This window comes from Hippocampus bargibanti, linkage group LG12, assembly GCF_051943395.1.
Source record: "Hippocampus bargibanti isolate YZ-2025 linkage group LG12, ASM5194339v1, whole genome shotgun sequence".
NCBI classification, from domain to species: domain Eukaryota; kingdom Metazoa; phylum Chordata; class Actinopteri; order Syngnathiformes; family Syngnathidae; genus Hippocampus; species Hippocampus bargibanti.
This window is the reverse complement of record NC_142745.1, coordinates 6,816,589-6,840,737: the sequence shown is the minus strand read 5'-3', so window position 1 is coordinate 6,840,737 and position 24,149 is coordinate 6,816,589. Positions and strand designations below refer to the sequence as shown.

At 41.1% G+C, this 24,149-nt stretch overlaps 3 protein-coding genes across 3 annotated transcripts; all 3 read left to right on the top strand.

Moving 5' to 3' along the window:
- Positions 1-7: 7 nt before the first annotated feature.
- On the top strand, positions 8-3,198 carry vhl (von Hippel-Lindau tumor suppressor). The gene is made up of 3 exons (XM_089009799.1): positions 8-399; positions 577-699; positions 934-3,198. The coding sequence occupies exons 1-3, from the start codon at positions 213-215 to the stop codon at positions 1,125-1,127; spliced, it is 504 nt and encodes a 167-aa protein (XP_088865925.1). The 5' UTR covers positions 8-212; the 3' UTR covers positions 1,128-3,198.
- A 1,588-nt stretch (positions 3,199-4,786) lies between these two features.
- On the top strand, positions 4,787-12,321 carry tatdn2 (TatD DNase domain containing 2). The gene is made up of 7 exons (XM_089010515.1): positions 4,787-5,091; positions 5,750-6,011; positions 6,185-6,541; positions 7,966-8,724; positions 8,802-8,929; positions 10,455-10,638; positions 11,660-12,321. Exons 2-7 carry the CDS (start codon positions 5,760-5,762, stop codon positions 11,798-11,800), a joined length of 1,821 nt encoding a protein of 606 aa, XP_088866641.1. The 5' UTR covers positions 4,787-5,091; positions 5,750-5,759; the 3' UTR covers positions 11,801-12,321.
- An 805-nt stretch (positions 12,322-13,126) lies between these two features.
- ccdc174 (coiled-coil domain containing 174) lies at positions 13,127-19,083 on the top strand. The gene is made up of 11 exons (XM_089011058.1): positions 13,127-13,263; positions 13,435-13,542; positions 13,622-13,722; positions 13,789-13,847; positions 13,946-14,105; positions 14,171-14,266; positions 14,338-14,468; positions 14,556-14,650; positions 16,268-16,412; positions 16,503-16,643; positions 17,347-19,083. Exons 1-11 carry the CDS (start codon positions 13,222-13,224, stop codon positions 17,961-17,963), a joined length of 1,695 nt encoding a protein of 564 aa, XP_088867184.1. The 5' UTR covers positions 13,127-13,221; the 3' UTR covers positions 17,964-19,083.
- Positions 19,084-24,149: the final 5,066 nt, after the last annotated feature.

Below are 24,149 nucleotides of genomic sequence, written 5' to 3'. Positions count from 1 at the left end.
ATACGAATAGAAGCGGAAGTCCGTAGCTCGTTTCCCCGTTTTGCCGTGTACATGTTTTCGTTTTAAAGGATACAAATTAGTGGATGCAGTTAAGTAACTGACATATAATTTTTGTTCCTGATAAATTTACGAGTCTTGTTAGTGTTTGCTCGACGTGGCTGCCCGAAGTCCGAAAACAAGTTAGCATTACGGCTAATTGGCGAAGAGCTCAGATGTCGCAAGATGGAGATGCGTCTCTGCCTCCGCTTCGCTCTTTACAGGCTCTCGTTCCCATGAGTCTTGTGTTCTGCAACCGCAGTCCCCGAGTGGTCCAGCCAATGTGGATTGATTTCCGTGGGGTACCACGGCCATACAACGACTTGCAGCCCAGAACGGGACGAATAATGAACACCTACGTCGGTAAGATAACCCTTTGCGCAAAGTCAATGTGAAGTGACTGACTGTGACGTAGGTATTTTAAGATCATCGCGCAACAGAGCTAATGAGTGTTGTGGAATAGGAATTAGAAATCATGGGTGCAATTTATTAATATTAATGACGTGTATTTATCATTGTGACCCTCTCTCACCCACTTAGGCCACCCTTGGATGTTCAAAGATGTAGAGAGTGATGACCTGTTGAGGGTGAATGGCAAAGAGCTCTTTCTGCCTGCTCTGGCAGATCGTGGAAGTGCTGCATTTGTAAATATTACCCTGCCAGGTAAATTTACACACACAGTCTAAATGTTGCTGATATTTACCTGCAAAGGTGACGTCGTTTTAAAACTGTTGTTGGGCCCCTAATTATTGGTCAGATAGTTATTTTGCATCCCTGGAATAATGTCATCAGCTAACGCGATACTTGGAAGGATTGAAATTAGAACACAGATTTTAAAGTATTGTTTTAAATTTTGAAAGTGATCAGTTTCACTATGTAACTGGCATATTTACACAGTTTACAGCCTCAAGGAGCGGGCCCTTCAGGTGATCCGACGGCTAGTACGACCAGAGGACTATAGAAGTTTAGAAATAGCGCGCTGCCTCATCGAGGAACTGGAAGACCCACCCAGTATGTTGAAAAGTCTCCGTCAGTTGAATCAACGTTTAGAGCGCCATCTACTGGACAGAATCCAAGGCCAGGAAGAGTGATTAAGACCACTCGGGGACTCTAGAACTGTAGCTCAACAACAAGGCAAGCAGATAAATACTTTTTATTTTTGGCTTATTTGACAGAAACTGCCGCCTTTCATTACAGCAAAAGATTCTACGGAACTAATCTGTCGCTTCTGTTCAGCTTCATTTCCTCTCCGTAAGAGGAATGTGGGCTGTATGAGAAAAAAAAAATGACTTCTGTGAAGCTGTGTTTTTATTGGCCCTTAAACACGGGCAACCATCATGAAAAAAAATGAAGCGTTCTCCCATGAGGATTGTCAGAAAGATGATTATGCAAGTCTTGATCCTCAGAGATTCTCTTCTACTCCTTTTCTAGCCAAAATAAAATGGCGCTTGTTTGGCGCCACTGCTAGGCTTATTTGGTGCTTAACAATGTCTTACTAAGAGCGTATTTGGTATTCCACTGGCAATGAGCCAAGTATGAGCGAGGTCAATACATCATTATAAAGCATCCGAATGTCACTGCTTACGTCGACGTTTACTCAAGACTGACTTAGATATTATTATAAAAAATAATAATAATAATAATAAGAAGAAGAATAAAGCACCGTAAGCATCTGCTCGCCAATTTACCATAGCATAGATTATACTTGTATAAAGTATATAACGGTCAGGTCTTTTTTTCATCATTGTAGATGATCACGAGGCTGGCTACGATCCGCAATGGCGCTTCTGATTGGGACACAATTGTGCCAAAGTTCACAGCTCAATAGTTTGTGCAAAATGTCCACGTGTCCAGGGAGTCATTTCTCTCCATCTGCGATGGTCGTGATAAAGGCACCCCCTAACGTATTGGGTGCCAGAGGCTGATCTAACAAATAATTGGGGTTAGCTTCAGCACCAGTTTCAAGCGCTAGAGCGAAAGCCAATTTCACTGGTGGAAAAACAAAGAACCGGTTGCTCACCGGACACTGGACCGGAATTAGCATTTAGCACAAAAGGTGGTGGAAAAGTGCCATTCGTGTTCACCCAGCTCCAGACAATCAACCCTCAGTTGCAAGATGATTGGATTGGACTTGGCTTTATTAGTCTCGCAGTGGAGAAATTTACATTTCACAGCAGCAAAGTGATAAAAGGAATGAAAGTAGAAAAACAAAATACAGGAGCTGCTGGAAAGGCAGCCACTCTCGCGGCGCCGTCTTGAAGTCAAAAGAACAAAACAAAATGTCAACACAAAGACACAGAGAGTCATTTATTCTTTAGCACTTTCTGTACCCTCTTTGTTACATAAAGCAGTTCTAGATGAAAGAGGAGAGGATCAAAGCATCTTTTCACCAGTGGATCAGGGACATCAAGGTGGAATGTGAGTTTTCAGCACACAAATACACCAATGCTGCCCTCTGTAAACCAGAAGAGAGACAAAGGGTTAAAGAATGAAACACCGCTGTTCGAGGGGGATCCGTAAAACCTTTTTAAAACCTTCATAGTTCTTGAAAACCGCGGGGAAATACCATCAATAAGCATTTTCCATGAAAATTTGGGTTTAAAAATATCAAATGCGAAGATTGAGGGGGGCAAAAAAATCTGTTCGGGGGTTTATTTGCAGGCAGAAGTCATCCTACTTATATTTTTAACAATTTTAATTGTTTTAAGGTCAATATCCTTATCTTTTTTTTTATCAGTGGAACCCAGATGTGGTGCCATCAGAACAAAACTAAAAAAAAAGCAAATGACAAAAAACAAGTGTCCTTAAATAAAGCGCACTGACGTCAAGTCTAATAAAATTTGTATGTGTGAGATTTGCTATTTTATTTTTGGGTTCAGGGTTGACCTGTTTCAATTTTAAGATTTCACTGTATTTGATGTCTGTAACTACTGAGCGTTGAAATGTATGACTTCTTTTGTCATTTAAACTTTTCTTTTTATTCAAACATGGCCAACCTTTAGTGAGCAGACACTGTGTGTGTTAAGTTTTATTCACAGATGCAACCTCACATTATATGAAATATTAGTCAATATTTTCTCCTGTATGTGTGTTCATTTGGTGAAACCTTTGCTTTCAGTTAGTCTGTTCAATGTGTGACTAATAAAGTTTTTAAAAATCTTATTCCTTCCACTTTGTCCCAAGTTCCCAAAGTAAAACGCCGTCACCACCGTTCCTTTGGTGATCAGTAGTTTTAATTCTGTGATTTTTTTTTTTTTTGTTGAGGGGGGAGGAATTTAGCCTTATTATGAGTACTATTGGCAGTGGTGGGTCGTCAGGACCGCAAGGCCTTCTCTGCTGGCCTATAAATATATGAATCACAGACTAATGTAAATTATATTTTGTCCATGAATTCTTATTAAATAATTCCAAATAGTCTTTCAGCTTCATTGCTTTTCCCGTGTTGTGCGACTTCCAGGTGTATGTTTTCATCATTAAGCGTTGAGCCAATCACATTTCAGCCATCATTTGTTACCAGGGTCAGAAATCTGCCTGGACGCCTTCACAATCAGTTATGCAGGCCCTGTCTCATTAAATGCGGTGTCTGACTCTTGTTGCTTTAACCAATCAGATTTTGAGTTGGCAACCCAAGGCCTGCTTACAGGTCCTGGAAACGTCAACGTTTTCACCAACTATGATTGGCTAGTCACTCGCCAATCATAGTATCACCAGCCGTTAGTGATAAGTGACATACTGGGCAGAGCTAGCACATTGAATCTGTAGCAAACAAATATATTTTCTTGTCGATTTAATAGTGGTTTTGTCAACCCACAATGGCGGAAGGAGAAGAAATGGATTTGTTTGCAAATATACTGTTAAAGCCGTTTTCAAGACGGACTTTTCAAGAATAGATGGACATCATAAAGAAAGGTTGGACAGCTCCAAAGCTAGCAAAAATAGGAAATAATATTGCAATGTTATGAGGTTATCATGAATCCACACGTGCATATTAAAAATCGGTACAATTTAATTGCAATTTCTTCTATCTATTTGAGTTACTCCGAGTTGTGTAGTAAATCACACCACATTCGCAGCTGTGGATTGATTCAGACGTATCACTACTGAAGGCCTTGGAGTGACATGCATGGCCTGTCACTGACTACGTATTGCTACCAGTCTCTCACATGAACATCTGTTTCAAATCTTATACAATGTTGTGTTACGTTTATTTCTTCTTCCCGCTTAAATGATTAACAGCGCCCCAGTGTGTTCTTTTGCATCCCCCCCCCCCCCATCTTGGGAACGTCCCTGAAGGTCATCAAGTACCCCTGAAGAGAAACTCTTATCTTGAAGTTCATGCAGAGCAGAAGAGATCTGGATTTTCTCATTGTGCCAAGATCTAAATGCATCTCTTGATTCTGCACTATGTACAGTCTTGTTTATAGAACGGTTTTTGCACATCTACATTTGCACAGTATACAGTTGACATTTTTATTTTGTTATGCTTAGTATATCTTGTTTTCTATCCTTTCACTCCCACCCCAACCCCATCCCTCTTCAATTGCTGCTGTGGACTGCAAATTTCCCCATCGCGGGACGAATAAAGGTATTCTGATTCTGATTCTGATGCTGATCTGTATGCTTTTCATAACATTACAATGTTTCAATTCCAGTAAATAATAGAATGAACATGTTTTAGTTGTGAATACAAAATATGTATTTTTAATAAGAGTAATAAAAGTAACAACTCATCAATGACGTTCCACTAAATGCTCGCACCTGTTGTTCTCTTGACCAAATCTCGCGAGATGAGACCAACACGCAACACTGCCTCCATCTAGTGTTGCAAAATGCTACGACCAAACAACGTTCTATTCGGAAATAAAACATAAGTTACTTTATCGTTCTAAAACTAAATTCCAATCGATCTAAAAAATAAATTCCAACCGTTCTGGCAGGGGCTGAGTCACTGAAACAGACGGGAGCCCGTTCACTGTCATCACAAATCTACAAGAGACAAGTTCACTTTCATCTAAAGAAAAAAAAAAACATTTCGACACACACGTTGATTTTCATGTGAGTACCAACTACATTTCCAAATCTAAACACACTTTTACAAATATAAACCGGAATGTATTTGAGTTTTTATTTAAAAAAAAGTTCGTGTTAGCTTTGTAGTGCACACGTTGCGGTAAAATATGGCTAATGCGGAGCTAGGTGGTAAACAAGGCTCGTGAGCGTTACCTGGATATTAAAAGTTTCTCTCGTGTTTCTTAGTAAGTTCCAATTTTAGGTGTCTCTAATATTGCCACGTGGTGCAAAAAAAAAGAAAGAAAAACGTAAAACAGAATATCACGTGTCGAGTTATTTTTACGTTACACTGTCAGTGATTGTAAACCATTCCGAATTTTCATGCTTGATGGACCCTGCCCGTTTTGGTTTAATTATGACTAGTTTTCGTTCTCATATTTTGCCTGTTTATAACCAAGTAACCTAAACAATAGAAACAAAGCTAAAACTATGCAAGTACGCACTTGTTTTGCTCAATTAGTGCATGACTTTGTAATGCTTTTATGATTGATCTGTGTAACTCCCGACTGCCTTTTTAATGCTTGTGGCTTGTCTATGTTGATTGTTTGTTTCTCAGTAAAGATCACAAATTCATATTATGGTAATTTTCCCCAATGGCACCGATCCATCTTTTAATCGACTTTATCTATCTTTTTCCGTCCAGATGATTCAACATGGACAGGAACAAGAAAAAGTTGGATTTTAAGATATCAAAGCATCAAACAGTCTTCTCCGCAAGTCAATTATCCCATCAAAGAGATGTAACACTTGCGCCTGACAACGTGGTGCCGAAAGTTGGCTTTGGCGAGCTCAGTCTCAACACTCCAAAGAGGAGGGCGGAGTTGGCCCTTGATGCTGTTGTCTCTCAAAGCAAATCTGAGCGGAGGAAGCGCAGCAGGAAGTATTTTGAAACGTTCGCATCCCAGGTGATTTTATGCATTGTGCTGTCTGTCAAAATGTTGAATAATTTATTGTGCAATACATTTTGTAAGAACAATTCATGAAATATGGAAGATGTGTAGAAGTGATGTGTATTTTGTTACATGAGAATCCCATGATTTAAACTCAGATTTTATGTAATTTTTTGGTCATCTCACAGGACACTAATCAGCACGAGTCTCCACAGAGCAACTCATCCACTGTTTCTTCAACAGTTTTCATCAAGAAAATGGACAGGACACCAGAAGAAGGCATGAAGGCTATCTACAAGAGGGCATTATCCGCAGCTTTGGAGACCAGGGGATTGATGAGCACACCTACAAAAATTAGCACTGGCTGCTCTGTGCCCCCTGTAAACTCCCCTGAGACGAGTGAAGAACATAGTCCGGCTTCACTCATGACTCCTGGCTGCTGGTCACCACAGATAAAGATCAATGAAGATGAGTGCCCAACTACTCAAGCTGTTGTGGTTTCAGTTGGCCAAGAAGATGATGTTGTGCCTGAAGTCGACAATCGGGTAAGTCCCAGATAATCAAAAGAAAAATGATTATTTTTATTCTCCGATAAGGTGCTTATAAATAAGCACATGCTTAATTAGAAAACATTTGATGTCATTTCAAGTCATCTTTTATATCTATTAGATAATAGAAAAGTGCATCTGTGCATTAGCTTTGATGCCACCCCTGCAGACAAAATCTTTGCGGGACAACTGTTTGATGTTCTTAAATGACAAAAAGGGGAAAATGGTGGCCTTTTTGGCAGTGTAAAACGATTCTGTTTAAACAAACAATTAACGACACAGTGGTACAGCGGCCTGCGTTTGACTACTTTCCAAGCAGTTATGTAATTTGTTGCTCAAGGGCGGCGTTGCGGTAAGGGAATCCGCCGACTCATTGCTAATTTATTCCACAAAGCCATATGCTGAAGCTATGGTGGATCAAACCGTGAGTCTTTTGATTGGTTGAACATAATTACTTTGGAAATACAGTGACGCCTCGGCTTACGAATGCTTTAGCTAACGAACTTTTCGCCTTACGAACATTAAATTCGCGAGAATATAATCTTGGCATACAAACTAGTTTTCTGGAAACAAAATGGCTGGCGGACTAGTTTCCAAACCACATGGCGGAACAGCGCCAGACTACTTTTCCACACCCACTTTCTTTGAGTGCACTCAGTGCAGACGTGGTTTGTTATGGAGTGGATACTTTCGCTTTTTGGGAAAGACCCCACCACAGGCTAGTGTTAAGCCAAAGAGGACACAAAAGAAAACTACGGTCGAACAGAAGGAGATCATCGAAAAACACGAACAAGGTGTGCGTTTGTGTGACTTAGCGTCCCCGAGGCCAATATGCTAAGTCGGCCATTGCTACATGTAGCTAAGGGTGTTTCTGTGTTGTCTAAGCAACGGTGTCACGCAATAGAAGAGGTTGAAAAACTTCTGTTAATTTTTATTAATTAAAAGCAGCTATCAGGGGACCGTGTGAGTGAGGGTACTATCCCCGAGGATATCACTTGGATATCTTCAAGAGGCAACGACATCAACCACCATCACCAAGGTAAATAAAACGACTTTATTATACTGTACGGTTTATTTCTTTAATTACGATACAATAGGACATTTATTATACATAAATAAGGTATATTTGTGTAGTTTTATGTCTTATTTTATAGAAAATTATGTTTTATGGGGACCTGGAAACGGATTATTCTAATTTTTAATGCTTTCTGATGGGAAATTAATGTTTGGAAGACACACTTTTCGCCTTACACACACTTTTAATTTCGTAAGATGAGGTATCACTGTATAAAATACCCTCTACCACAATTAGGTGACACAGCAAAGATTTACAATTTCAGTTTCAATGTTGTCTATCAGCGTTTTGTGCTGGAAGTAGTTACAAAAGCTCAGAACATTGCCTCTTGTTTGCTCTTGAGTAGATCCCAGAATCCTTGTCTTCCCGCATGACTCCTGAGGATGCCTCCAATGACGGATGGAAATGCCTGAGCCCGCCATGGAATGACAGTTTTTACGCCACATCTCCTTTGTCGTCCCCGGGAGAATGCAGTGTGGATTTACAGAGGACTATTTTTGTCTTGAACCAGCAGCGAGAGGAAAGCGGCACTCTAAACACAGAGACTCTGGATTTCTCAGAGCCCTTTGTTACGCCGTTACCATGGGATAGTCTTGAAATGATCTCCTCACCCATACGTCGGCGGTCATACGGCGGCTCTTCCATCCATTCCCCCCGTTACTCATTTCAACATGATAGAGCTAGGAATCCAAGATTGTCCATGGATAAACCGCAACCCCTTTGGTCAAGTTACCCCCACAGCACTGGCAGCTTCATCGACACACACTGCCATCTTGACATGCTTTACGGAAAACTGCGCTTCCGCGGCTCCTTCGGCCGTTTCCGAAGTCTCTACCGCTGCAGCTTTCCGGCAGAATTCCAAGGCTGCATTGCGGACTTCTGCAATCCGCGGCTCATGACTAAAGAGGCATTGTGGGAAGATCTTCTGGATGAGGAGATGGTTTGGGGTGCTTTTGGGTGTCACCCACACTTTGCTCACGAGTACTCCCGTGTTCATGAACACAGCATACTGAAAGCCATGCGGCATCCAAAAGCCGTGGCTTTTGGCGAGATGGGTTTGGACTACTCCCATAAAAATTCCACTTGTATCCTCAAACAAAAAGAGGTAGGAGCGAAATCACTTAATCTGAGCCCAAAATGAAAGCTCGGCTGTCATCGTGATTGTTTTGTCTTGATGTGAAGGTGTTTGAGCGACAGCTGCAATTGGCTGTGGCCATGAACAAGCCTCTGCTCATCCACTGCAGGGATGCAGATGATGACCTGTTAGCCATCCTGAAGAAGCGCGTCCCGAGTGATTATAAAATTCACAGGTGTGTACTCATGGTTGAGAGTGTACTAGAGTACCTTCTACAGCACAGGTGTCAAAGTCAAGGCCCGCGGGCCAAATCCGGCACGCCACATCATTTTTTTCGGCCCGCGAAAGCAAATCAAACTTGTTAAATTCCATGATGATTCCATTATTCTTGACTTCAGATTTAAAAACGAGTTATTCATCAATTTGCTGTGTGCTCTATATGTAATATTTGAAGGGATTTAAACATTCTAATGGGTTCCCCAAATTCATAACGGCCCTCGAGAGGAAACCATAACTACAACGTGGCCCGTGGCAAAAATGACTTTGACACCCCTGTTCTACAGGAATGTCCTAAGTCCAGTACTGTCCAAGGGGCTATTTGGAGAACAATGCACTCTTTTATTTGTTTATCCGTTAGAATTTGTTTATCCGTTAGAACTTGTCACAAAAATGCCAAAAGAAAATCGTTAGGACTTTCATTTTACGAGACATGACATTTTGTCATTGCATTTTTTTATTATTTAATTAATTTGGGGGGGGGGGGGGGGGCATTTCATAAAAATGGCAGACAGAATAATACAGTCAGCCCCTGCGAATACTACACGTTTCTTAACTACCAGACGACATGGAAATATGTGCCAGGGTTTTTGTCATTTTCACTCAAGTTGCAGGACCCACAAAATATTGAGTTCTAGGAATACATAAAGCAAACATTCAATGCAGCGTAAGAAACCTTAGACTCTCATCTTTCATCAGTAAGAAATATTTAATTCCTAAATGATATGCGTCTGGAGTTATCTCAGCCTGAAATGGGGGCGGCTGTACAAAAGGCAAAAGCTGCCCCCTTGTGGGAGGGAAAAATATTGCCAGAGGTCTGACGAGCGCTTTATCGGCACTCCCCCCCCCCTGTCTCCACAAGTAAAACCAAAACCCGAACAAATTCGGGAATGGCTTTCCGCGTCATGCTTTTCAATTCCCAAATAAATTTGGGAATGGCAGTGAATGAGTTAAACGTGAAATTTAGAATTTTTGTGATTGCATTTTTTGTTATTTAATTAATTTAGGGTTGTATTTAAAAAAATGGCGGACGGAATAACACAGTCAATCCCTGCGAATACTACACAAAGCATGTTTTTTAAGATTTCTCCCCCACACACTTTAAAAATGTTTAACTGCTTACAATATGTTGACCTCCAATATATTGAATTAATTTTAGCTTTCCACCCAACACAAAAAATGCTCTCTTCTTCCATTTTCCTGTCAGTGGATTAGATTAGCCTTTATTAGTCTCGCAGTGGAGGAATTTACATTTCACAGCAGCAAAGTGATGAAAGTAAAAGAAAAGGAAGAAGTAGAGGAACAAAATACAGGACCTGCTATTCAGGCAGCCACTCTTGCAACGCCATCTTGAAGTCAAAACAACAAAAAAAAAAACAAATTGTTGATGGCTCTTAATGAAAAATCCATGGACACCCATCAACACAATACATGTACTGACCTTTTTTCTTTCCTGTATGCTTTGATTATTTTGGATTGTGTAGGCACTGTTTTACAAACAGCTATCATGTGATCGAACCCTTCCTGGAAGCGTTCCCCAACTTGTATGTGGGCTTCACAGCCGTGATCACCTATTCCAGTGCCGTTGAGGCCCGAGATGCTGTCCGCAAAATTCCTCTAGACCGCATCGTGTTGGAAACAGACGCACCGTATTTCCTGCCAAGAATGGTAGGAAATGTCAGTGTTTTAATGACAAACTAAACATTAACTACAGTGTTGTGTCATTCCTCTTAAAGGACAACCGACACCTCCGGACAATTTGTCTCCATAATTTGTAAAATCACTTCAAATGACTTCTATTGAGCGTATTCTACAAAGATTCCACCGCATATAGCTATATTTTACGTTTTAAGACTCACGTTAAATATTTCGGAAGTCTTGTTTTTGAGTTGGTGACGATTCCTGGCGTGACGTCACGGAGGGAACGCCCCTGATCGAGAAAGCGACACACAATGCATTTTGGGTACTTTGTTTGGTCTGAAAACTTCGTGTTGATGGCGAAATCAGAAGGAAAACACATAACGCGATGGTGAATCGTTGTGTGTTGCACCAAGACTACTAGTTGATACTAGTTGACACAAATTCCCAGCAGAAAAATCAGGCCATTTCCAACGGAGCTTGGGCACCATCTTGTGCATTTTCTTGGACGCTACATTGGAGTCCTGACGGCTCGAATTGATGCGTCATGACTTCTTGAATCGATTGCAAACATTTGTGCTTTCCTCATCAGAACTATTTGAATCATATTCATAACTGGAAGAGTAACAAGAAAGCATCTTGTCCCAATCTGAAGCCATTGTTTTGATTCTCGAGCAAGGCCAGACTTCCTGGCGTGATGTCACGAACAAGGGGGCGGGACCTTCTGAAATTCGTCATTTTGAAGTAGTTTTGGGACACTTTCAGTCATTTTTATTGGTGTTTTGCATTTGACTAAAAATATCAGCCTGCATGTTTTGGCTATTTTAGATGCTGATGTCAGTTAGGAAACAAAAAATTGTGTCTGTTGTCCTTTAAATGTTAGAGCGTTCATTAAATACTCTTTCAGAAAATTTCAATTACAGGTACGTAATTGTTTTTTTCATCCATTCACATGTATTTTATTCCAGACCCCCAGATGTGTTACCTTTACTTTTAGTAACACTCAACAAAGAGAGTTCCCATTTTTTTAAAGTTTCTTCCATTCCGATAGGTGAAGAAAGACGACTGCAGGTTTTCCCATCCTGGACTGGGCATCCATACACTGCAAGAGTTGAGTCTTCTTAAGGGGGAAGATATGCCATCTTTGCTCGCCACCATCCGAAAGAATACCACACAGCTTTATGGCATCTGAGTGTGAGAATTAATGAGTTTGGCTATTTGAAAAATCAGCTTTGTTGCAGTTAGTTTATTTGCGGCCCCTTACTAGTATTATGTTTTTTTGACTTTTATATCTGCAGTGCAGTGTACATTTGTGCAATTGCATGCTGTTATTTAAAACCTTATATTGTTATGATTTTATCAGATTGACATGTTTCACGTGGTCCGCTTTGGGTTGAAAGCTTGCCAAGTAAATTCAATTTATGAATTATTGCAGTTTTGTTTTTGAAGCAGCAATGGCCACAAGAAGAGAGAGCTCTACAGTACACGACAGTATGGCGCGGAAGTGTAAAAGCATTTTTAAGGAACATTATTGATTGGGAGAATGAAATGCTGTCTCTGAAGGACAAGCGCATGTCCACTTTGAAGTTCCATTTTGAGTGCTTTTTCTTTTGAACAGGAAAGGTTTTGAAAAGTGATTGACGGCTCTGACTCATGAAAAACAGTTAGGGCTGTGCCGGTCGACATTTTCTCAATAAATACAATCCCAAGATGTGGGTCAGAGTACACTTTGTTCCGGACGCAACAAATGTGCCCGATGCATGCGGCAACACTTTTATTTTCCTGACTCTCTCACAGCAGGGGGTAATAAGTATTTTTTTCACATTTTTTGTTTGTTTTGAAGCATCGTGTGATAATAGAGTTTTATCCGTCACATATCATGCGAGTAATTTCCTGTGGCGGCCCCTGACTGAAAGGAAATAATCTGAAAGATGTCTCCTTCATACAAAGTTCTCAAAATGTGTTAGTGCAATAGAATGGAAGATGTTTTCCCAAAGATCAAAAGCAACAAACAAATTAGGGTAAATGAACGTGTGTTGAAAATGTTTTAGAATTGTCAAAAGCAGAGGTGAGCAAAGAACAACCTGCTGACCATAAATGACTCATTCCATTATTTCCTGCAATCGTTGTTGCGTTATTATTGTTTTTAAATCCTCGAGTTGATCAATTAACGATAGCGCCTTGTTTCCTGTGGTCAATTAATTTATTTTAAACAATGGAACATAAAATGTTCCAAATAAAGTGACATAATTGAATGAAAAATATAATGACCTTTATGTTCTAAAAGTTATAACATCAACATGAAATAGGTTTAATTTGTTTTCTTGTATTAGTTATAATAATTAAGTATAATATAGTATCCTAATGAAATCAACAATTTTAGACACACATTTAACATACACATTGAAGAAGCCATTAAACTGAGTACATACATTAAATCAAAATATCGCTTTAGTTTATAGGATTAAAAATTAAAGTGCAGTTGCTAATTATGTCCACGAGTCGGCGGTAGTGCAATATTTTATCAACGAGCAAAACTAGAAGAAGGTTAGAGGAGGTTTTGTGTGGTGTCACGATAAATGTCTTCAAATTTGGTCAAGAAAAGATTTTATAATGGACAAAAAGAAAAAACCGTTTGACGTGACAGCGTCTTCGGTAAGTTGCGCTTTTATAAAGCAAACTATCGACATCGCGCGACGGTAATTGCAACGAGAAACCCAGCTAAGGTTAATTTTCATGCTAGTTTGCTAGCATCAACTAAGATTCATTTACGTAGCTTCAGAAATTGTTTAAAGTAGATTCCTAATCTTTTACGGCTTATTGTAGCTGGTGGACCTTAAAGCAGAGCTGTACAGAAAGCAGGAGCAATTTAAACAGCAAAGACTTGGCCAAGAAAATGCCGGCACTGGACATAAACCAAAACCCAAAGTTAAGGTACGTAAAGTGTTCATTCTGATGTTTTCTATCCGAATACAAGCTGTCAACTCAGGTTGCTGTTGTATTCACCGTGTAGAAGCCAAATGTATGGGTTAAGCAAAACTCTGGAGTATCGGCAAGAGCAGACAAAGATGCAGAACAGCTTGCTGAGGAGCAGAGAACCCTGGATACTGCAAAGTAAGTTGTGAGTGTTGTCTGAAACAAAATTACACCGTCATTAATACTTTTTTTGTTATTTATTAGGAGCAAGCTTGAGGAAAAGGCCAAACTCTACGAACAGATGACAAAAGGAAATTTTCCAGGTCAGAAATGAGTGGCACGCTACCTATTGTATGTATGATTTAAGAATGATCTGAATTGCAAAAAAAAAAGATGGTCATTGCATTAACCATGTTATCAGATGAAGAAACGGAGGGGTTGTACCTGGTGGATTTTGCGCAAAAGATTATTGACAAAAGAAGAGAAGTGCAAACACAGAAGGATGCTGACAGCGAGGAAGAGGCGGAGGAAAGAGCCAGATTGTCCCCCGTTCCTCCACCCCAGAACCCAGATGAAGAATGGTAATATTCAGGATTATAATTTTGACTCAGAAAGAAAGAAACTGTATTTCTTTGTTCTGCTGTAGGGTGGACTTTGTGGACGCTTTGGGACGATCTCGAAGGTGTATGAAGAAAGACTTGCCAGATTTTATGAAAATGGACCATGACTTCAAAGGAACTGGGTAATCAAATCAATTTTTTTAGGGGGGTGCGTACATAGATATTGTGCTGAGAATATTTTCGTTCCTTCCAGAAAAGTCTCTGCCGACCTGCTGTCAGAAGACATGCGGAGAGAACTGCAAAGGCAAGAGTGGGAGCGAGAAGAAGAGGAAGCCATGAAAAAGCCAGTTGGACCCGTCCATTATGAGAACATCAGGGCTCAAGGTTAGCTTTCGTTTAGGGATCCGCTGGAATATGCATCATGGAAACGGAAATTCGTCGTCATTTTTGTACTTTTGTGTCATCTCGCAGAGGCTCGGGAGCTTGGCGTAGGCTACTTTGCCTTTTCTCATGATGAGGAAGATCGCAGAAAGCAGAGGGAGACACTCGACATGCTCAGGGACCAGGTGAGTTGCTAACTTCTATTTTAAGATTCATTCTTTTCTTGTACTGTTGGTGGGCTCACTGTTGTGGTACATGAACGTTGAGCCTGGCGCCAGCAAAAGCGGAAGCTATCGATTACCTATCTGGCTGCCTATCTAGCAGCCTACATAGCCTATATCTATTTGCTATCGATTAGCTATCTAGCTGCCCATCTAGCAGGCTACTTAGCTGGCTATCTACTTGCTATCGATTAGCTATCTTGCTGCCTATCTAGCAGGCTACTTAGCTGGCTATCTATTTGCTATTGATTAGCTATCTGGTTGCCTATCTAGAAGGCTACTTAGCTGGCTATCTATTTGCTATCCATTATCTGGCTGCCTATCTAGCAGGCTGGCTATCTATTTGCTATCGATTAGCTATCTAGCTGCCTATCTAGCAGGCTACTTAGCTGGCTATCTATTTGCTATTGATTAGCTATCTGGCTGCCTATCTAGAAGGCTACTTAGCTGGCTATCTATTTGCTATCCATTAGCAATCTGGCTGCCTATCTAGAAGGCTACTTGACTGGCTATCTATTTGCTATCCATTAGCTATCTGGCTGCCTATCTAGCAGCCTACTTAGCTGGCTATCTATTTGCTATCGATTAGCTATCTGGCTGCCTATCTAGAAGGCTACTTAGCTGGCTATCTATTTGCTATCGATTAGCTATCTTGCTGCCTATCTAGCAGGCTACTTAGCTGGCTATCTATTTGCTATTGATTAGCTATCTGGCTGCCTATCTAGAAGGCTACTTAGCTGGCTATCTATTTGCTATCCATTAGCAATCTGGCTGCCTATCTAGAAGGCTACTTGGCTGGCTATCTATTTGCTATCCATTAGCTATCTGGCTGCCTATCTAGAAGGCTACTTCGCTGGCTGTCTATTTGCTATCAATGAGCTCTCTGGCTGCCTATCTAGCAGGCTACGTAGCTGGCTATCTATTTGCTATCAATGAGATCTCTGGCTGCCTATCTAGCAGGCTACATAGCTAGCTATCTATTTGCTATCGATTAGCTATCTGGCTGCCTATCTAGAAGGCTACGTAGCTGGCTATCGATTAGCTATCTGGCTGCCTATCTAGCAGGCTACTTAGCAGCTATCTATTTGCTATTGATTAGCTATCTGTCTGGCTAGCTATCTAGCTGGTTATTTATTAGTTATATAGCTATCTAGCTGGCTATCTATTAGGTATCTATTGGCTAGCTATCTTTCTATCTATTTGAGTTACTTCCGGATTGAGTGAACGCTGGCGCGTGTGGCTGCTGCTACTCACCCACAGAAAAACTTATCCTGTGACTGAAAAGTGTCCTTGAGAGTTTTGAAAGGTGCTTAGAAATCAAATGTTTTATTATTATTATGAAGAAGAATTATGAAATTAAATGTTTTATAATGATCAGATTGGCTAAAACATCTTTTAAAAATCCATTACAGTACATTTTTAAGGACCATTCAGTTGTAACTTTAAAGTACACTCCAGTTAGTTGCATTTAGTCATTTAGGGGGAAAACCCGACAACCTCAACCCTCCTGAAAATATGGCAATGTGTAAATAAACAAGTCCAGCATGATCCTCTAAAATGGATGACTGTTTCCTTTTTCAGACGACTGACCAACGGAGCAAGAGAGAACGACTGAAGGAGAAAAAGAAGGCAATCCTGCAGGCCCGGCTGGCCAAAATAAAGCAGAGGAAACTGAAGGCAAAAGGGGGTGTGGAAGAGGAAGAACAGCTCGAGGAAGAGAATGAAGGTTCAAATCCACTACAGTGTCCTGTTCTGTTTTCTTCATTTTTTTTATTTGGTAATAATATATGTGCTTGTGTGGTTACGGTGACTGCAGATGAGGACGTGACAGCAGTCCCGCCTCCACCGCATGATCCACCAGAGGTCAGCAGAGTGAAGAAAGTGGAAGTGGAGATTCAAGAACGAAGAGATACCAAACCTGGAGTCCCTCATGTCCGAGAGTGGGACAGAGGCAAAGGTATGTTGGTATATTTCTCTCAAGGATATTTTGTCCAAAATGAATCAGTGTCAGTTTACTTCGTAATCGTCATCTGTACTCGGACGTTTCGCTTCTCATCCAAGAGGCTTCGTCAGCGACCTAAAATGTTGCTGGTCGCTCTGGCCGTTCGTACAACAGACTTCTTAGGCAACATAGGCTTAGTTATGCTGATGAGGTGATACCAGTGCAAATGGGGCAATCGGGTCAGTTGTAGACCTCCTACTCAGGCAGCACAATTGAGGTAATCAGTGTATATATCCCTACTGTCCAGACATGGCGGTGCCGGACTCTGCTATGATAGGTCCCTGAAGTGGGGCAATCAGGCCAGTCGTTAGTCAGAAAAATAGGAACTATCAGTGCAGCTGCAGGGAGTAGTCCTCTGCTCCCCCCAACCTGAGAGCAGGGACCAATCATAGCAGAGTCTGGCACGCCACATCTGGACAGTAGGGATATATATAGAGAGAGCCGAAACGACCAGCAAAAGACTTTAGTTCGCTGACGAAGCATCTTGGATAAGAAGCGAAACGTCCGACACCTTCAAAGAAATACAGATGACGGCTGAAGAAACCTTTTCATCGATGGACGACTGAGAGCTTACACAGACGTATTCAACTAAAAGTTATTAGCATTCTTGCTGACAGTCACATCTTTCCATTTTTTTTTGGGGGGGGGGGTATTTCAGAGTCCATGTTCAGTGAGTGGAAAAGCCGGCGTCAGTCGGAAAGAGATTCTGAGTTTGCACCTCCCTCCACGTACTTCACCGACCAGAAGCGCCCTAGACTCGCAAAGACTCAAATACCCGAGAAGAAAAATCCGGAAATGTCCTTCTTGAGGCCCCAGAGTCCCACCTGGAACACTGAAAACCAGGATGACCAATCACGTCCTCCCCCTGCAGCCCCCCCTATACACCCTCCCCCACCAGAAAATCCCCCAGTCCAGCCACAGCCTCCACCATCATGTCGCCCGTCCGTCCCCCCTGCCAATCTCCAGTACATCCTTCCCCCTTTTTACCCTCCATTCACACCTCCACACTTTGTATGCCCACCATACCCATTTCCTCACTTCCCAGCCCACTACCAAAATCAATACCACCCTCAGTGTCCTCCTCCAATGCCGAGCCACTTCCAAGCGCAGGCCCACCCTCAACCCATTGTGCCCCCCCACCCCCAGGTGCCCCCTCAACCCAGCGAGCCAAGCCAGCCTGAGCCAACTCCCAAAGCAACAGAGCCCGAGAAGCCACCGCAAGCCCCCACCCAAAGTTTGGACGACATGCTCTCCTTCTACAGGAACGCCACCTGATTGTTACCTGTGTGTGTACAGCGGGACCTTGGCTTACGAACTTAATTGGTTCCCAGACACTGTGTAAGGCAAAAAGTGTCTATCCCAAAAATTAATTTCCCATAGGAAACCATTAAAATGAGAATAATACGTTCCCAGGTCCCCATTAAACATAATTTTCTACTTTCTAATTTTCAAAGCCTTAAAACTACACAAAACATACCTTAAGTTATGTATAATAAATGTGTTATGGTATTATAAAGTCGTTTTATTTACCTTTGTGATGGTCGTTGATGGAATGGAGTGGCCGGTTTCATCAGCATTAAACACTTGATAAGGATCATAGGCTTCTTTCACCATCTTGAGGAATGATCCCTTGTAGGTGCTTTCTCTGTGATAATTGTATCTAGTTCCTCATCAATTGTGTTCTGTTAAACTGGGTTGATAGCTTTTTGCATCAAGTGTAGAGATGACTTATGCGGGTTATTTGTGGAGCCTGATTGATGGGATATTTTAACCTTCCGGTCTACATTCTGCTTTTGAACTATCAAAGTTGAAAAAAAGTCTAAATTTCACTGTTTTCTATCCATTTTCTCACCATTTTTGTTTTTTGTCACTTGTTTTTTGTTTTGTTTCAAGCACTGTCGTCTCCCTTTTGTGCGTGTGTGTCTTTTCCCACTCACTCTCTGTCGTCTGCCGGTCTCTTTAATATTTAGCCCTGCCCCCTTACTGCTGGGGCTTGACCAATCATGTGGCTTTAATCGATTACGCCATTTTGTTTTTTGGAGAACGGCCTCACTCTCTCTCTGTCTGTAACCCCACCCCTTCACTGCCACCTTCTTGACCAATCACGTGGCTTTAACCGAAGACTGTGGGCGGGGAATAGAGGACAAAAACAGTGGCCACCATTTTCTTGTCAGGAGAACGGGCTCCCTGACAGTAGTTGAGAGACCTGTTGTACCTCAATATGACTTCACATATAAGGCGCAGGGTCATCGTTGGAAGAAAAGGCCCCTTATACACCGGAAAATACGGTAGCTTGTGTAATGGTCAACGTGGGCCGATACTGTAGCCACATCACACCGCGTTTTCCGCCCATTTTTTGGGTGATTGTCTCAATAAAAGACGATTGCCAACCTGATGTTGAAAACTATCGTCTTTCTTGAACAGACCATCTCTTCATATCCCGGAGCGCTTTTTGTAAATGTGTTTGTTGCCACAATATGCTTGATTTAACCAGTTGAGTCTTAATGACCTATTATCCCTAATGGCACTTTTCTGTCTACCCTCCACTTGTTTTTATGTTCATGGCTTGCAATTCAAGAAGGAATCCGAAATTGGTCCAAAAAGACGAGAATGTATTTTGGTCTTTCAATCGGCTACCTTGTTAAATTGTGTTTTGTTCTTCAGGTTGACAAACTTGTTGTTGTCGAGTTGCTCGGGTAAGTTTACCGAGGTTAACGATTTATGCTTTTTGATTTCCACCTTCAACTTGTAAAAATTCACTTCTTGGTCGGGCCATTAAAGTGCAGCATCGTAAAAATGCTCCCTCCTTCCCAGCCTTAATTAAAAATCCCTCACCGTGTAGAGTCTTGTTTGAGCTTGAACCATGACCAACGTCTCTGTAAAATCAGTCAAACAACACGCTTTGAACAAGTTATCACAAGGTCGTTATTGTCCCACTGTGTGTGACATTTAATGTTTACAATGACAACCATCTTTTTTATGATTGCTGTATATTACAATATAGAAGTTTATGACCGTTTACAGATCAGACCTTGCGGGTTATTCAACTGAATTGTCAAACGGCAACGGCGCTCAAAGGGAAAGAGGATTCATCAAATTTGGTCATTGAATGAATTTATGTATGAAAACAATTAACTCATTCACTGCCATTCACAAATTTATTCTGAAATTGAAAATATGACGTAGAGCGCCATTCCCGAATTTGTTCTGGTTTTGTTTTTTGTTTTTCTTGTTTGGATGCCGATAACGCGCTGGTTTCTTCAGTCGTCATCTGTACTTCTTTGAAGGTGTCGGACGTTTCGCTTCTTATCCAAGATGCTTCATCAGCGCAGTAAAGTCTTTTGCTGGTAGTTTCGGCCCTATATATATATCCCTACTGTCCAGACGTCGCAGTGCCTGACTCTGCTCTGATTGGTCCATGCTCTCAGGTTGGGGGGAGCAGAAGACTACTCCCTGGGGCTACTTCTATTGTCCTGACTGATTACTTCTATTGTCCTGCCTGAGCACGAGGTCTACGACTGGCCTGATTTCCCCATTTGCACTGGTATCGCCTCATCAGCATAACTAAGCCTATATTGCCTAAGAAGTCTGTTGTACGAACGATCCAAATTGAACCTTACCCCACCATGGCGATTTAGTGAAGGATTTTAGTTGAATATTTTCTCCTGCCAATCAGTGGAATATTTTTGATAATGGGGGCGTGGAAGTTAATGTTTGCTATTTTTCTGGGATTCGAGTGACAATGACAAAAACCCTGGCACTTTAGTGCAGACATTTTGTCTGGCAGTGAATGAGTTTAATGCAACCGTTCAAAAGAGTTTACGGGAAATGTATAAAAGTTATCTTATCATTGAATGAGTTTGAGTTTGTCCTGATGACATGTTTTGCTCCCCATGTGATAAACCTCCTTTGCCATTATTATCGTCATCATCATCTTCCTCATCCTCACTCCACTGTGAGCCGTAAGCAGTCAGTGTGTTAGCAATGACAGCTTGCGTTTGCCACAAAATGGTACTCCTGCTGCCCGCTGTCGCAAGCTGCCGGAGATCATTTAGCGTATGTGGCCAGAGTAGCAGATGGGTGAAAGATAAATGAACGCGGGCTTCTACGACGATAGACGTGTGTTCAATTTTCAACAGAAAGGGTACAGATATAAACCCTGAATTCCTTTCTGTGGTTTGTTGTGGAATTTTTCTTATGAATGTCATGAAACTATTCAAGTACAGTCAAACCTCGGTTTTCGAACGTCTCGGTTCTCATCCCATTCGGTTTTCAACCAAAAATGTCATATTTTTATGCCCCAGTATACAACCGAAATTTGGTTCGCAACCAAACTGAGTGCATCTGAATGCATCACACGACTACCCTCCGCTTCCTTATACGTCACTTCCTATATGTCACGTCTTCGTCATTGTCTCATTGTGACCGACACATTAATATTGTTGTTTTATTTTTGCGAAAATGCTGACATATTTGGTTAAGATCTCCTGAATAGTATGATTTTAAAGCAGGCAGAGGATGGTTTGAAAAGTTAGTGTGGCCTGTGTTTGCCCAAAGACAGCTGGGATAGGTGCCAACACGCCCCGGGGCAGAAAGATAGAGATTTTTATGTGTTAATGTTGATGTTAAAAAATGGTGAAAATAAATGTTTGTTTTTATAGAATTTTACACATGACCTGCTATATTATTAGGTTTTTATCCGGTTTATGCGATGAAATAGTTAAAAAGTTGTTTTCTAGACTTTGAACGGATGATTTTTTTACATTGATTTTAATGGAAAGTGCTGTTTCGGTTTTTGAACAAATCGGTTTTCGAACAGGTTTCTGAAACGGGTTATGGTCGAAAACCGAGGTATCACTGTGTACCAAAATAAAATGGAGGGTGTTTTTCCTCACCCGCTTAAGGGATACTATGAGCAGATTGGTTATTTCTTTCTCAGGGTGGAGTCATTATTTGGATTTTGGATCTGGCAGATTGGATTAAAAGTCCAATAGGGGGCAGAGGAGGGGGTTCACACCTGCTGCCAATTACGTATCAAGTTAAGATATGGAGTGAAGGATTTTCAAAGTACCAAGTCTCGGATGGATTATTGACTTTGTTTGCTTTTCATGCTCAAGTGTTATTTTCCAGACCATTGTTGTTTTTGCTCTCTGGCATCCCGCCTTGTAAGTATTTATCTTGTTTTGTCTTTGATTTTAGACTTGTGTTTTTGCAGTGTGAAATATTATTCTCAGAGGAATTATGTTGTTACCTTTGCGAAGCGCTTTTTGGTCATGTTTTGTTTTTCCTGATTTTCCAGCATTTTTGTTCATAATGGTACGCTTTTGTTACTAAATAATTTGTGTATAGATTTTGTTGTTGTTGTTGGGGGTAAGACCTTCAGTTATTTCTCAAATTGTGTCAGAAAATTGGATTTAGGTAGCTAAAAGAAGTTGATGTAAATATATGAGAGCATTCTTTTATGGCTGATGGTAGCTTCAATGCATAAAAATGATTGCTGTTTCCAAATGAATAGATTCAAAGAATACATTAAAGGACAACCAACGTCACTTATTTTGTTTCTTAACTGACATCAGAAAAACGTTTTATAGCATCTAAAATACCCAAAACACGCAGTATGATATATTTAGTCAAATGCAAAACACCAATAAAAATGGCTTAAAGTGTCTAAAATCTGCAAAAAAATTGAGCTGCATATTGGGCATTTTCAGAAAGTCCCGCCCCCAGTTCGTGACGTCACGCCAAGACGGCTTGCATTGCTGGAGAATCAAAACAATGGCTTCAGATTCGGAGAATATGCTTTCTTGTTACACATCCAGTTATGAATATGATTCAAATAGTTCTGAAGAGGAAAGCATACATGTTTGCAATCGATTAAATAATTTATTCCGTGCCATTTTGAGGCAACATTGGGGGAAAATGTCTCACTCAAAAAGAGGCACAAAATGGCGACCTCCTGTGGCCACCTCTGTTTCCACAGGCTGATAAATTTCTTATATGGAGCTTGGACGCCATCTTCTGGTGGCTTTTGGGTGCAACACGAGGTTGTCAGACCAAACAAGTATAGCAAAATACATTGACGTGATGGAAGGACTGCTACAATGTGTCTTTTTTTCGGTCAGGGGCGTTCCTTTAGTCACGTCACGTACGGCCTCATCACTAACTCGAAAACAAGACTTCCTGAATATTCAGCGCAAGTCTTAAAATGTAAAATATATAGCTATATGCGGTGGAATCTTATTAAAATACGCCCAGTAGAAGTCATTTGAAGCCATTTTACAAATTATGAACACAACTTGTCCGGAGACGTCGGTTGTCCTTTAAAAGCAAAAGTGTCCAAAATGCCCCAGAATGCATCATACGGAGCTAATGTATGTGTCAGGTGTATGTACAAAGCGCACAGCCCTCCTCCTTTCTCTTCAAAAACTTTAGCTGGCCACTGTTGGCACGGTGCATGCTCCCAACGGCCTCGTCAATTGTGCTCAGGTGCAAAGGGGAACCAAAGTAAAAAAAAAAAAAAAACAGAATTAAAGTTATGCCGGGGTTGTGTGTGCTGACTGCATGCTGTGAACAGATGCGCCGATGACTCCTCCAAGTATTGTTTGCCATTAAGCCTGATGCTGCATGTCGGACCTCTGGGGGTCTTTTCTTTTATATACTAATTACTCACATAGTACTGGTCTTAGAAGCATACACTTTTTTGGACACTTGGAGCTGAAGGGAGGGGGATAGGGGTACAATTCTGGAGTTCCAGCTCACTAGACTTGATTTCTCTGCTTACTCTTACTTCCTCCCACATTTCAATAAAAGAATGGCTGGAATATTAGACTGAGCCGCTGTGATGCAACAGTGTCATTGAAGCCTACACCTGTCCATTTTCAACACTGCCTCTTAAAAAAAAGTCAGAAATAGCAGTAGACTCAACCCACTTAAAAACTTGCAGCAATTTTGGCAGTTGGATGATGGCTTAAGGCGAACGAACAATGCAAAACACTGAAGTGTCGCAGTGTTGTATCTTCTTATCGAAAGGATATTTGAACACAAATGGTTGGGCAACACATATAGACAGATCATATACTGTATTTTATACACATACTGTATTTTATTCTCAGATTTTAAGCTTTTTTGTGTTGTTTTGTTGGGGAGGCATGCATTGTCATGCATGTGGAATGACACTAAATGTGATTGTATTCCATTTTTTTTCCATTCCACTGTTGCCACCATATTGTGATATATCTGTCTTATCAGTATAAGAGGGGGGGTCTCCGACCTTATTGATGACTGAAGAGTGTTTTATCATCATCATCATCATCATCATCGAATTGGAAGGGTCAGCGCAATATTCACACAGAACGCAGGCCGAATAAGGAGAAGCACGTCAATACAATATGCACAATAAAGATGATGACGTCACTGGTGGGCTTACGCTTGTTCCGCTGCCTCAGGAAGTACATCCTCTAT

Bases quoted from the DNA above. Each gene is read 5' to 3' on its own strand.
- vhl (XM_089009799.1), top strand. From the start codon at position 213: ATGTCGCAAGATGGAGATGCGTCTCTGCCTCCGCTTCGCTCTTTACAG. The intron at 400-576 runs GTAAGATAACCC...TCACCCACTTAG, and splicing joins AATAATGAACACCTACGTCG to GCCACCCTTGGATGTTCAAA. The intron at 700-933 runs GTAAATTTACAC...ATATTTACACAG, and splicing joins TGTAAATATTACCCTGCCAG to TTTACAGCCTCAAGGAGCGG.
- tatdn2 (XM_089010515.1), top strand. From the start codon at position 5,760: ATGGACAGGAACAAGAAAAAGTTGGATTTTAAGATATCAAAGCATCAA. The intron at 6,542-7,965 runs GTAAGTCCCAGA...GCTCTTGAGTAG, and splicing joins TGCCTGAAGTCGACAATCGG to ATCCCAGAATCCTTGTCTTC. The intron at 10,639-11,659 runs GTAGGAAATGTC...CCATTCCGATAG, and splicing joins CGTATTTCCTGCCAAGAATG to GTGAAGAAAGACGACTGCAG.
- ccdc174 (XM_089011058.1), top strand. From the start codon at position 13,222: ATGGACAAAAAGAAAAAACCGTTTGACGTGACAGCGTCTTCG. The intron at 13,543-13,621 runs GTACGTAAAGTG...TTCACCGTGTAG, and splicing joins AACCAAAACCCAAAGTTAAG to AAGCCAAATGTATGGGTTAA. The intron at 16,413-16,502 runs GTTCAAATCCAC...CGGTGACTGCAG, and splicing joins GCTCGAGGAAGAGAATGAAG to ATGAGGACGTGACAGCAGTC.